At 40.4% G+C, this 14,528-nt stretch overlaps 1 protein-coding gene across 7 annotated transcripts in view; it reads left to right on the top strand.

Annotated features, from left to right (window-relative positions):
- Positions 1-14,528, top strand: part of akap9 (A kinase (PRKA) anchor protein 9) — a 211,579-nt gene that overhangs the window by 170,470 nt on the left and 26,581 nt on the right. For 6 of the 7 annotated variants that reach the window (XM_080210240.1, XM_080210222.1, XM_080210231.1 and 3 more), the window contains 7 exons: positions 2,848-3,005; positions 4,746-4,937; positions 6,357-6,521; positions 7,394-7,550; positions 8,235-8,457; positions 8,721-8,871; positions 9,749-10,447. In XM_080210240.1, the coding sequence (XP_080066366.1) occupies positions 2,848-3,005; positions 4,746-4,937; positions 6,357-6,521; positions 7,394-7,550; positions 8,235-8,457; positions 8,721-8,871; positions 9,749-10,447 (1,745 nt within the window). The remainder of the gene's footprint in view (positions 1-2,847; positions 3,006-4,745; positions 4,938-6,356; positions 6,522-7,393; positions 7,551-8,234; positions 8,458-8,720; positions 8,872-9,748; positions 10,448-14,528) is intronic. The other variant, XM_080210249.1, reaches the window with a different exon arrangement.

Raw genomic sequence — 14,528 nt, 5'->3', positions numbered from 1 at the left:
TACCCTTCACCCCACTATCCCCAATCACTACTATGTTCCTTTTCCCCTTCTCTTTGCCCATGTCCTGCTGCATCACTGTACCGTGTGCAGTTTGCTCACCAACCTCACCTGCCTCGTCCTCTTCCAGACTGGAAGCAAGAACCTCAAACCTGTTATGCAGATTAAGAGGCTGAGGCCTCCGCTCCCCACCCTCCTTCCTCCTCTCCCCACTCTCCTTCCTCCGCTCCTCACCCCCCTTCCTCCTCCCAGCAGCCCCCTCTTGTTCCTGACCCTTAGAGTTAGCCAGTCTAGTGGGGGTGGATGTCTCTTGCACCCCATTGACAATGGCACCCTCTCTCCCCCTGATGAGCCTCAGTGTCTGTAGCTCAGAGGCCAGCTCATCCACCTTGAGCTGGAGCTCCTCCAGCAACCTGCACTTACTGCAGACATGGTCACTGGGAAGGACCCTGGAGTCCACCAGTTCCCACATCATACAGAAACCACACATCACATGCCCCTCCATTATTCACTGTAGTAGTGTTTGAAAAAAAATTTTTTTTTTCCTTGTTTTTCAAACGAACTCACCTGGCATTTTTTCCCTTGAGCCCTTTTTGATATTAAGCCCTAATAGCTCACTCTGCTTCCCTCTCACTCCACTGCCCGCTCCGACGCTGCCCGCTGTCTACACCAGGCCTCCTTTTAAACCTGGCGCTGATTTAAAGCTGATGGCCCACAACTGCCTGCTAACCACTCCCTCAGAATTCTTAAAGCAGTAAATACAATAAATAAATGCTTTAAACAGTTCTACAAAGAACAAAGTGCTTTAAACTTATTTTAAACAGGTTTTTAACAGGTAAAATCTTAGCTCTCTCTCTGCTCCTTCACTCGTCTGCTCCAGCAAACAATCGGATGCTCCTTTTTCTCATCCCCATTCTCCTGCCTTTTTCCCTGTAAGCCCTGATTGACTCCTTATCAGTCAAGAACCTATCTATCTCTATCTTAAAGACATTCAATGACCTGGCCTCCACAGCCTTCTGTAGCAAAGAGTTCCACAGATTCACCACTATCTGGCTGAAGAAATTCTTTCTCACCTCTGTTTTAAAGGATCATCCCTTTAGCCTAAGGTTGTGTCTTCTGGTTCTATTGTCCCTGATTGGCCCAGCTCTGATTTTAAGGTTATGCTGTCTTGATTTTTCATTAAAGAAAATAGTTTATATCTACGTTGTCAAATATTTCAATCATTTTAATTACCAAAATGAATTTGCCCCTTAATCCTTTACGCCGAAGGGAATGTACACCTCATCTATGCAACCTATTCTAATTTAGCCCTTTTAGTCTCAGTATTATTTTGGTGAATCTACACCGCACCTCCCCTGGGTATTATTTGAGGTTTGGTATTGAGAAATAAGTGAAGTATCCCCAGTACAGTTTAACTAGATCTTTAAACAATTACAGCATAACTTTGATCTATTTTATTTTCTAGCATCTTGTGATAAAGGTTAACATTACATTAACTTTTTAATTATTTATTGTACCTTTCCATGCGATTTTAGTTGTTTCTATGCATAGATCACTGAATCCCTCTATCCCACAGAAGGAATTGAAAAGGGTGTAGGCCAAGTGGCTCAATTGAGCCTACTTGGTGTAAGATCAGGATTAAAGTGGACATGAATTTTTCCAACATGTCCATTGGATTCCTTTTGTGCCCCTACCTAAATCTTCGTTTCAGATGGCCAAGCTTTCCTTCATCTGCCCCTAATATCTCCTTGTATGGCTTAATGCCATAATTCATTTTATAATACCCCTTGGAGTAACTTGTGACATTTTATTACCTATGTAGAAATACAATTCATTGTTAAAAGTAAAATTTAGGAATAAATGATGCAGAGAGTTTGTGCATTGCTATTTTAACTTACACTAATGGCATGAAAGTATCTTCTCACTTATGGTTGTAGGAAATGAAGGTAACGAGTACAACCCACCCCAGAGTGCCTCAGTTGCTTTCAGCTCTCTTAAAAAAAAGGTCAAAAAGCTGATTGAAGATTTTTAAAGATGAAATTGTCAGAAAAATAGATAAGGATTTGAGACATGACAAAGGTTGAAAGCCTTTGCAAAGGAAAGGGAGGTTGATAGTTTTCCAGAACAGGTGTTTATGGAGGGGTTCTATCCTCATTGGATGATGGCAGCTTTGAAAGTGAAATGGACAGTACCTGAAAAGAGGGAACTATTCAGAATGTCTCTTCATATGGGATAGTTTTTGTGGTCAGCACTGTAGTTGGAATGGGATCAAAACAAGAAATTGGGTTTCTTGAACAAATGGCATTATAGGGTCAAATTACAGAACATATGGGTTCAGGACAGGACAGGAGATGCCTGGAAGTTTGGTGAGCAAGGTGGAGGGAGATAAAGTAGCAGAGGGAACTGAATGATCTCAGCTTTAGTGAATAAAAGCACCCTTTCACTTCAAGATGAAAATGTAAGGAATGAAAGAGAGATTAAAGAAGAAGGGTAAAGAATGATGTGTTTATGTAGTGCCTTTCAATCAAACTGCTTTACAGCTGATGTGATACTTATGAAGTGAAGAAAATAGTGTAAAGTAAAAGAAAGGGAGTGATGGAAGTTCCTATAATCGGAAGGGAAGGAGTAAGATCAGAAGTGATTTTGATTGAAGAGAATATTGACGGAGGCTAGGGATTACACAGTAATTTAGTGCTGGTAACTACATTTTTAAAAACGTAATTAAATTCAGAGTCATGATATACTAACTTCATGAAATATGTTGTCCAATCATGGAGATAGGAGGCACCTTGAATGTTTTTCATTTAATGCGTTAATTCAGCTGTATGGTATATTTCATCATGCTTTTAGGTGGTGGCTTTGTCAGAAGTGCAGGAGCATTTGATATTACCACTGAAGAACAGGAAAGCAGAACCATATGTGAAGAAATTAAGAGAGTAAATAATATGTCCCATGCAGTTCATGCAGCACTTGGGCATGGTACAGATAATCTTCCTGACAAAATAAAGGTAAGGGTCCAATGTTCTCACAGTATGGCTATTGAGGAACTGGAAAATGTCAAGTTGCTACAAGAGATTATTCTTCTGAGGGTGGACACGTTGCACGGATAAAGCCTGTCCATCAAATAGTGGAATTTCACAGTAAATTCAGTAATTTCACAGTGTTAATGTAAGCTTTACTTGTGACTAATCTACAAGGCACAAGTCAGGAGTATGATGGAATACTCTCCGCTTGCCTGGATAGCTGCAGCTCCAAAAACACGAGAGCTCGACACCATGCAGGACAAAGCAGCCCATTTGATTAGCAAACGTTTCACAAACATTCACTCCTTCCACCACTGATGAACAGTGGCAGTGGTGTGTGCCATCTACAAGATGCACTACAGGAACTTGCCAAGTGTCCTTAAGTAGCACTTCAAACCCAGGACTGCCACATCCAGAAGGGCAAGAGCAGCAGACACATGAGAACACCACCACTCGGAAGTTCCCCTCCAAGTCACTCACCATTTGGACTTGTCCATTCCTTCATTGTCACTGGGTCAAAATCCTAGAACCCCACCCCTAACACACTCTGGTGTACCTATAGCTCTGAGACTCATTATCCGTTTATTCTGTATCCAATTTGGAGTGCTTGAAAGCAACGGTAGATGCCCCAATTAAGTGCTCCATTCATTCATCACATCCCTCACTTTTTAAATTCATTTATTCAACTTGCTAGGCCAGCAAATATTTCCCATCCCTGATTGTCACTGAGTGGTATCGGTGAGCTATCTTCTTGAACCCCTGGAGTCTCAGAGCTATAGGTACACCAGAGTGTGTTAGGGGTGGGGTTCTAGGATTTTGACCCAGTGACAATGAAGGAATGGACAAGTCCAAATGGTGAGTGACTTGGAGGGGAACTTCTGGGTGGTGGTGTTCTCATGTGTCTGCTGCTGTTACCCTTCTGGATGTGGCAGTCCTGGGTTTGAAGTGCTACTTAAGGACACTTGGCAAGTTCCTGTAGTGCATCTTGTAGATGGTACGCACCACTGTCACTGTTCATCAGTGGTGGAAGGAGTGAATGTTTGTGAAATGTTTGCTAATCAAATGGGCTGCTTTGTCCCGCATGGTGTCGAGCTCTCGTGTTTGTGGAGCTGCAGCTGTCCAGGCAAGTGGAGAGTATTCCATCATACTCCTGACTTGTGCCTTGTAGATTAGTTAGAAGTAAGGCTTACATTAACACTGTGAAATTACTGAATTTACTGTGAAATTCCACTATTTGATGGTCAGGCTTTAAGAGTTAAGAGGTGAGTTGCTGTGGAATTTCTTCCCTCTAGCCTGCTCTTGTAGCCACAGTATTTATATGGCTTGTCCGGTTCAATTTCTGGTCAAAGTTAACCTTCGGGGTATTGATAGTGGGAGATTCTGCGATGGTAATGCCATTGAATGTCAAAGGCAGATTGTTAAATTCTCAGTTGTTGAAAATGGTCATTATCCAAACTTATGTGGTGCAAATGTTACTGGATACTTAGCAGCTCAACCCTGGGTATTGTCCAGTCTTGCTGTGCTTGTACATGGACCATTTCAGTATCTGCAGAGTCACAAATGTTGCTGAACATTGGTGCAGTCTTGGAGCATAAAATCATTTTTTCTGTAAGTTGCTGAAGAATAGTTGTCAATTTTTATTATACATTGTTGATTGAAGAAATCTACTTCAGTAACCAGATAACTGACTAAATTATTAATCCACTCTCTTTTAACCTTATACAGTCTTTACTTCATGACGTGCATCAAGAGGGTATGCAGGTGTTGACCCTTTCAGAAACCCCCTACTTAGAAGGACAACAACAAGCTGTAGAAGATCACCCAGAGAGTTGGCTTCAGGAAAAGTGGGAACTTTTGAACATGGTGCAGTCACTTAAAGATGTACTTGCCAACATTCAGGGGACTGGGGAAGCCAAGGTAAGAACAAAACATTTGAATAGTGGCTTTAATGTTATTTATTTGAAATCTGTTTTAAAAATGTAACTACAATGGCAAAGCAGTATTTATTGCCCATCCCTAGTGATTCATGAAAACGCAAAGAAGTTACAAAAGCTGACTGTTAAGCTCAACTAGTCTGTCAATGTTTACCATACGTACAAGCAAATATCCACAAACACAATTTTCCATTCTGAAGGCATTAAGATTTGTATAGTGAGAGACTGGAATCACTGGTTCTTTTCACTTAGTGACATTCATGATCCAATTAAATTTTTACAGCAAACCTTTCATAATTATTTTCCTGTTGCTAGCCCAGAAATTAAGCTTCATTGAATGCAAACTCAACAATCCTTTATCTTTAAAATCCTTCATTGTCCCCTTAGCTGATTCTTCTCAAATGACTAAAATGAAACTAATGACTTCCTTCTCTCTAGCAGTCTTTAGTGGCCACTGCCACTAAAGCAATTTCATCCAAAGTGTCAAATATTCATGTACCATTATCCCACAATATAATTTCGGAACCGCAGTGTTATATTTATAAAAGCAGTTTGAATGTCAGCATACGTCATGAGAAACTGGCAGAACATACATTTGAATCCAATAAACTTCAGTAAGCTTGTAATCTCGGTCACATTGTTATGAGAAAAATTGGAGAAAGCCATGAGGAGATTTGGCCACTCCCATCTCACGTTTTCTGGGGTTCCCCTGAGTATAACCCCTCTGCTACCCAGAGATTGGATGCAGACAAGTACATATCCATTTTTGATATGTAATCAGCATGTTACGCAGATAAACAGTGCGCCTTAATGAAATAGCTTGGTATTGTTGGTGATTGAACAGGGGATGTTGTTCATTATGTATGGAGAATTCCCTTTCAAATAATATCTTTGAATAGTGTCATGAGGTCTTTAACATGCACCCATCTAAACAAGCATATAGGCATTAATTTAATGTTTAGTCCAAAGAATTTAGACCATAAGGCATAGGAGCAGAATTAGGCCACTTGCCCATTGAGTCTGCTCTGCCATTCAATCCTGGCTGAACTTTCTTCTCTCATCCCCATTCTCCTGCCTTTTCTCCATAACCCCCAATCTCCTTATTAATCAAGAATGGATCTATCTGTCTTAAAGACACTCAATGACCTGGCCTCCACAGCCTTCTACGGCAAAGGGTTCCACACATTCACCATTCTCTGGCTGAAGAAATTCCTCCTCATATCTGTTTTAAAGGATCATCCTTTTAACCTGAGTTGTGCCCTCTAATTTAAAAGTATACCTGCTTATAGAAATTTAATTAACAATGCTAGATGTTATTTTTTGGAAAGATTTGTATTTCTAGCTTCCAGATGTAATATCTATTTTAGAGTATCATGTAAAATGTTAGCAATCTTTCTTGTAGGCTTTCTCTCCAGAAAACATCACAGACTGGCGGCGTGAACTTCTCCAAGCTGTTCAGCATGTTTTTAACAAAGAACATGATGTATTTATGGTTGCTCTTCGTGCACAAACTTCATCTTTGAATAATATGGATGCAATGACATTGTTGAACTCACTGAAAGAACAGGTACCTCTTCACATTAAAATGGGGCTTTGTCTACCAATTCTACTTTTCGGAAAATATCTTTAGCTGGTTTTCTAGCTATCCTATTTAAATACTGGACATTGAGTATAAAACAACTGAAGCACCACATCTTTTTGACATTGACATTTTGTTATGGCCAAATTAGATTCGTATTAACTCAGTTATTATTTTCAGTTTAGCTTGTGGTCCTTTATGTTTTCCTCAAATTAAAACACACTAGCTGTCATGTACAAAAATAATTTGGCGACTAGTCTGCTAGTACTGAACTTACACAAAACATTAAGTTACACATTAGCAGTTAATAACTGTGTGGATTCATGGTGTAAGTGGTAAAGTATGGCACTGGATAGAAACTGAATATCAGAAAGGAAGTATAAAGAGTTTTTAAGCATCACAGGAGCGTTATCAGACTGAGCCACGTAGTGATATTAAGACAGATGACCAAACACTTGATCAGAAATACGCTTTCAGGAATAACTCTAAAAGAGATCTGAAAAAGCAGAAAAATTTATTGGGAAAATTCTAAACCTTTAATGGTGATAGGAGGTGGGATTATGCAAGACACCCTTTGGAGGAACACAGATCTCTGAGACTTGTCAGATTGGAGGAGTGAGATCATGTGGCTTCAGCATGAGAATTTCAAAATTGAACTGCTGCCGAACTAGGACCCACTTGGTTAGCAAGCACAATACAATTGATGGAAAGGACTTGGTGTGACATCGGATATGGGCAGAGTTTTGGATGAACTAAAGTTTAATTAAGATGGGAGGCCACACAAGCATTGAAATATGAGAGTCTTAAGATAACAAAGGCAGGGATGATGTTAGAATCTGATCCTTTTCTACTTGCTACAGGAAACGCAGAGGAGAGCTGATGTGGAACATTTAATGACTGCGGATAGGAATAGTATGATGATGGAAATACGTGAACTTTGGTCATATCTGCGAAGAGTACAGCAGGGTGACAAGAAGCTCATGATTATGGAAGAAAATAGTGTACAACGAAATGAAGGTGTTTTTGCATAATCCATACAATTGATTATCATTGTGTCATAATGAAGAGTTTAAGACTGGATCTTCTCTCCAACTTCCCCTCCATCCCACCAGGGTTTTGGGCAGGGGGATGGGGTGGGGTGGAGTGTTGTGGTGCAGGTTGCAAGTACTCTATGGTCTATATTGAGTGGTCTACATGCCTTTGGGCCATTTGAAGTCCGTAGATGGCTAATTAATATCTGCAGGGAGCTACTCCCGCTGTGCTGGTGGATATACCCACATCACGTGGCAAGGCCTTGATGGCGGGGAGGGATGGGATGGGGGAGTGAAAAAGATGTCTCCTCTTATCAGGCGTGCTGTGTCCAATGGAGGAATGATCCATCCTCTGTGCCTGCTCACTGGGGACAGATTGTATTCCCAGCAGTAACCATTGCTGCTCCTTCATGGGAGAGGGACATATGCCATGGGATTGGAAACCACATTTTTGAACATTTAACTACCTGACAACTGTAAAATTCGACCATGGCTACCCACTATACAGAAGCATTTAACTTATAACTAACTCTTTGCTGCCTTCCAAATTGATACAAGTTTCGCTAACCATGTAAAGAATTATGACTTTAAAATGAAATAGCATTTGACTCTAGTCATCTGTATTTGTGTCTCAAGTCTAGTTGTAGCCAATGCATCTTTTCCCTTTTAGTGGAAGTACTAGAAAACAATTTACAACAGAAGCAAGCTCAGATTCTCGAGTTGCAAATGGAATTGAGTGCACTAAAGGAAAAGGGAGCTGATCTCCAAGACCACTTGAATTTGGAGAAGATGGTGGTAGCAGAGCTGAAAAATGAGCTCTCCCAAACTAAATTGGAACTTGAAACAACACTCAAGACCCAACACAAGCACTTTAAAGAGTTGGGAATGCTAAGGTAATTCAGTAATAGTTCAATCAAGCAAATTTTTATGTATTCCTTTTAGATTCAGTACTAATATTGAACTGAAGTGACTAATATATTTTTAATTGATAACTTATGGGTTTTTTAATTTATCAGATGAGTTTAATGCTAAATCAGCAAAGTAACTCAAGTAATTGCATTTTTACATTGACTTTCCAAAGCTATTAAAGTTTCTAATGTATCATATAAAATAGCCACCCTAATTAATAGGTTCTGTGACCATTTGATCTTTTTAGAGTCGAATTAACTGAGAAGGCAGCTGAAGTAGACATGCTAAATGATGCACTAACAAATGAACAGAAGGTGGCAAGGGAAATACAGTGGGCATTGGAAAAGGAAAAACGTAAAGTAGATAGAAAAGAAGAGCAAGACCGAGAGGAATTGGAGGTTTGTATACTTTTGTCAATCAACTATTATTAAGAGATGCAGTGCTCTAATGCTTAATAGTTTATTTGCTATCATCTCTTCTGCACCTTTTTCTAATCCAAGACTGATTTAATTGCTGTCAACTAAAATTTAGTGTAATTCATAACATATTTAAAGTAGAACTTTTAATTTTCATCAGATCAGGTCTCATTTATGAGCAATTTGAGTCAAAAATGAATTAATGTAATTAAAACTTTGAGTTTAGTGACCATAATAATTTGGCAGACACATTCTTGTTCTGTAATGCATATAGCTGTCTTTATGATGTATGTAAGAATTTTATATGCTTCATTGACGACATTTTAAGTACTTCTGCCTCATAGAGTTTCATTTAACTACCTGTGTATGATGCTAGTTCAGATGAACCGCTCATTTAACAAAGTGCTTGAATGTTTCAGTAAAAGTCATCATGAGTTTAATTGTGTTTAACCTCAATTTTGAAGTTGATCTGGGAAAACAAACGGTTATGATGAAGTTTGAACCCAAAAGCAAATGATCAAATCACAATTTATTAAAATCTGAGTCAATTAACTATCTCCTATCATATTTTTGCGTAAGTGGAAATGACAATTACATTTCAATGAAAATCTTGATTAATGTTGAAATAAGAGTTTTTATTCTGTCATTAATGGGAAGTCATTAACCCATATCAGTAAAATGAAAAATAATTTGCTCACTCATAACAGCAAATTTAACAGTGACTCAAGTTTTTTATTGGCGTTGAAACACTAAGAAGATATGCAATGTAAAATAGTCACAAATATTCCTGGAATTAGAAAGTTAAAGCATATTTGAAACAAACAATAGATTAGAAAAGCATGCTTTTGTTTAATTTCAGGACTTGAAGTTTGCACTTGAGGATCAAAAGAAAAGATACTTGCAGTTGGAATGTACTTTGGAAAAGGAAAGGGTGACAATAAACGAGCTCAGACAGAATCTAGATTCTGAGAAAGCACTACATGAAGCTGAATTATCACATGAGAAAAGCCACAACACTGAGCTCCAAATTGTCTTAGATGCTGAGAAAACCAGATCTTATGAGTTAAACAGTGTACTGGAACGAGAACGTCAGCTCTTGAAGCAACTGCAGAGTGCAGAGGAGAAGCAGGAAGGGATGCTGAAGCCAACTGGAATGACATCTGAGATGCTTGTAAGGGAGCAACAGAGCCAGCTAGAAGATCAGCATAACCGCATAATAAAGTTGGTTAGTGAGATGGAGAGATATAAACTTGAGTCAGTTCAGTTGAGGCAGCACCTTGATGAGCAGCAACAGATTCATAAGAAGTCTCTGTTAAAGGAGCAAGAATCACATAGACTGATTCTAGAGAAAGTGGATACCTTGCAGCTCCAAGCAAAAGAGCTCCAGGACCAGCTGGAAAAAGAAAAACAAGAAGTTTTAAAGTTGCAAAGAGAGGAAGCAAAGTTGAAAAAAGCACTTCAGGTATTAAAAGAAACTGCTCAAGTGAGAAGTGAAAGAGAACTGGAAAATCAACTGGACAGAGATGTAGTTGTCACTGAAAATGTGTCTCAGACTAAGGTATGTTGTGTAAAATGGTCTGTTTCCTCACCTTTACAACTTATCCTAATTAAAATGATAAAGTTTTCATTACGACATACCAGTATTATGTTATTACGTGAAAGCATTTCACAGGAACATAATCAGACAAATTGGCACCAGGCCAAAGCAGGAGTGATAAGGATGAGTTGGTTTAAGACGTAGGCAATTTTGCCATCAGTGGTAGATCAAGGGAAATTACAGAGGACAGACGAGTTGGAAGAACAGTAGCATTGTAATACTCAGTAATGTATGGAGTTAAGGAGGGGTTTCAGCAGCTAATAAGTTATGGCAAGTGAAGACATACCATCATCGTCTGAATCCTGAAAAGTAAATTAGTAAAATTTAAAACGGCAGTAATGATGTATCTTAAATAATAGGAGAATTATTAAATTCTAAGGCCTAAGAATGCTTACGGGTTGCGATTTAAGCTTTCCATGAAATTATAGATATCTCATAACAAAACAAATTTTGAACTCTCACTTCATACTTTAATAAGAATTGAGTTTTATTTGCTCCAGATCATGAGTCAATGGCTGTAATATATTTTGCATTTTATGCCAGGCAAAAGGCAGGGAATTATAGGCCGGTTAGTTTAACGTCTGTTGTAGGTAAAATGTTAGAATCTGTCATCAAGGAGGAAATTGCGAGGCATCTCGAGGGGAATTGCTTGATAGAGCAGATGCAGCACGGTTTCGTTAAGGGGAAGTCGTGTCTGACAAATTTACTTGAGTTCTATGAGGATGTGTCTAGGGCGATGGATAGAGGAGAGCCAGTGGATGTGGTCTGTCTTGATTTTCAGAAGGCGTTTGACAAGGTACCTCACAAGAGGTTATTGCAGAAGGTCAGGGGACATGGAGTTGGGGGTAGGGTGTTAGCGTGGATAGAGGACTGGTTGTCAAATAGGAGGCAGAGAGTGGGGGTCAATGGGTGCTATTCGGATTGGTGGTTGGTGACTAGTGGAGTGCCTCAGGGGTCAGTGCTGGGCCCTCAGCTATTTACCATTTATATAGATGATCTGGAGGAGGGAACCGAGTGTATGGTGTCGAAATTTGCTGATGACACCAAGATTGGTGGAAAGGCAAATTGTGCGGAGGGTGTGGAGAGTCTGCAGAAGGATCTAGATATGCTGGGCGAATGGGCCAGGAACTGGCAAATGGAATTTAATGTTGGCAAGTGCGAGGTGGTCCACTTTGGTAGGAATAATGGTAGGAAGGATTATTACTTACGTGGAGAAAAGCTGCAGCAGGCGGTGGTGCAGAGGGACCTCGGGGTCCTTGTGCATGAGTCGCAAAAACCCAGCTTGCAGGTGCAGCAGGTGGTCAGGAAGGTGAATGGGATGCTGGCCTTCATAGCGAGGGGGATTGAATATAAAAGTAGGGAGGTCTTGCTGCAGCTGTATAGGGCATTGGTGAGGCCGCAACTGGAGTACTGTGTGCAGTTTTGGGCGCCGTACTTACGCAAGGATATTTTGGCCTTGGAGGGAGTGCAGAGGAGGTTTACTAGGCTGATGTCGGAGTTGAGGGGGTTGAGCTATGAGGAGAGGCTGAATAAACTAGGCTTGTACTCGTTAGAGTTTAGAAGAATGAGGGGAGATCTCATTGAGACGTATAAGATGATGAATGGGATGGATAGGATAGAGGTGGAGAGACTCTTCCCGCTCAGAAAGGACAGTAGGACTAGGGGGCACAGCCTCAAGATAAAGGGGGGGCGGTTTAGAACGGAGTTGAGGAAGAACTTCTTCACTCAAAGGGTGGTGAATCTCTGGAATTCTCTGCCTGTTGAAGTGGTGGAGGCTACCTCGCTAAATATTTTTAAGAAGAGGGTTGATGGGTTTTTGATAAGAGAGGGGATTAAGGGTTATGGGGAGAGGGCGGGAATGTGGAACTGAGCCACGACAGATCAGCCATGATCTTATTGAATGGCGGGGCAGGCTCGAAGGGCCAGATGGCCTACTCCTGCTCCTATTTCTTATGCTCTTATGGCAAAAGAGTATACTCAATGGGACTAACACAATTAGAGATTGACCTTTTGATGTATATTGTTATTTACCCATGTCAGAAATTACTTTCCAAATTTAAGAGTAAACTTTCTTGTGCGTTTAAGAATCTCTGAACTCTCATGGAGCATGGCAATAACTTCAGATGAGCTCCCAACAAAATGTCTTTAAAGAGGCTGTTAGTATATTCAACTGGCGTTATAGCCAGGCAGAGCCATTAGGGCTAAGTTGACCATGATTTGTTTGAATGGGAGACTAGGAATCTTGGGGTGCTATTTTTGTCTGAATACTCTGTTAGGGCAGGGCTCTCACTCCTGATTGCTACTTGGAATAACTGGTGTGAATTACACATCTGTGATATGAAGTGGAGAGAGGGTAAATCACAACAAAACCTAATTCTGCCCTTACTGTGTTTCTGCACTTGAAAGTCAGTAGCAGCACCTTCAGCCTACCTCGTGTCACTATCAGTTTCCCATGTAGTGTCATGTGCATTAGTGCACACAGTTGTGTCCTTTGTGTGTTCCTTAAGACATTGAAAGATCAATACCATGGCATAATTGACCCAAATGAACTTATGCAATGCCAGGATCCTAAATTTGACAATGCATCTGCAAGCATAATTGTCATTACTTAGTCCTGAAACAAGATGATCTATTTTAAAAGGCTGGTCAGCAAGTTGCAGCTGACGTGCTTTTGACTTTCTTGTGCTCGTGCAAATTTTGTGGGAGTACTGTGATGAACTGTGGGAGCAGTTTGCAGTTTTTAGCTGACCACAGAATGACAGAAAATAACAGTAACATGAGGGCTGATGTTGCAGTACCACTTGCTGTGCAACATTCGCAGGCGATGAAGCGGGGGAGGCAGAGAAGACACTCTTGAGTTCTCCTCTATAAAAGGCACTACCCACAAAGGGTCTTCCAAGACCACCAATGGCAGTCACCAGGAGTAGTATCTGATGAAACTATGATTCACGAAGGAGGTCAGCTTGGAGGCCCCAGCAAATTGACACCTCAAAAAAGGGAGAAGATAACCCCATTAATGTCCACTAATAGTCAATACCCTTGCATTCAATTACATTGGATCCTTCCAAGCAGCATCAATAACATATTGTAGTTCACGATGCACGGAAGCACCAAGGAAGTCACAGAAGCATCATCCTTCCCCCTCTGAAGAGGGAATACCAGGATGAAAGATTATGTGGATTGTCAGGGCAATGTGCTACACTTGGCTTTGTGGGTTCCCACAACTGAAAGTGTTATCACTCTCAATGCAGTTGATGTGTGCCCACAGCAAGTAGGTAATCTTGGTAGTATCCAAAATGCTTTTATCCAGTTTGCAAACTGATGTTCAGAATTCACTGTTGGTTAGCTATTCCCAATCCTTCCGCTACACACAGCTAATAACCCTTTTTCCCCACCCTAACATGAAATGTCAGATGGTCTTCAATGAGACCCATGAAGCACACCATCACTCTCTTCAAGCTATGATTTAGCTGGTTAAATTACTCGGGGAGATCTTTGTTGTAAGCTCCAAGGAGGATCCATGCCTTACAAGACTGAGAACCCAACCACTATCTCCTGGAATTGAAGACAAGTCAAAGATCACATTCAACAACAGAGAACGCTGTAAAAATTCAACAGGTCTGATAGTATCTGTAGGGAGAGAAAACAGAGTTAATACTTTGAGTCCATTTGGCTCTTCATTAAGACTCAAAGGGAGAAATATGTTAGATATTAAATTGTAGCTGTAAGAGATTTCAACAAGATGTAGCAACTTTAAGAACAAAAAACATAAAGCCTAGTGTGGGGAGGGGGGAAGAATATTTTAAAAAAGGGGATTTAAAATGGAAAAGAAAGGTCGTAGTCTAAAATGATTGACTCAATGTTGAGTCCTGAGGACTGCAAAGTGCCTAATTAGGTGAGATGCTGCTCCTCCAGTTTGTGATGGTTTTACTAGAACACTGCAGCAGACCCATGACATTCCTGTGGACATGAGAGTTAAAATGGCAAGCAACAAGAAGGATTGGGCCATTCTTGCAAACTGAGCAAAGACATTCCGCAAAGT

This window comes from Carcharhinus amblyrhynchos, chromosome 2 (assembly GCF_965287045.1).
Source record: "Carcharhinus amblyrhynchos chromosome 2, sCarAmb.v2.hapA, whole genome shotgun sequence".
Lineage (NCBI taxonomy): Eukaryota > Metazoa > Chordata > Chondrichthyes > Carcharhiniformes > Carcharhinidae > Carcharhinus > Carcharhinus amblyrhynchos.
The sequence above is the reverse complement of the archived record's forward strand: the minus strand, read 5'-3'. Positions and strand labels throughout refer to the sequence as shown.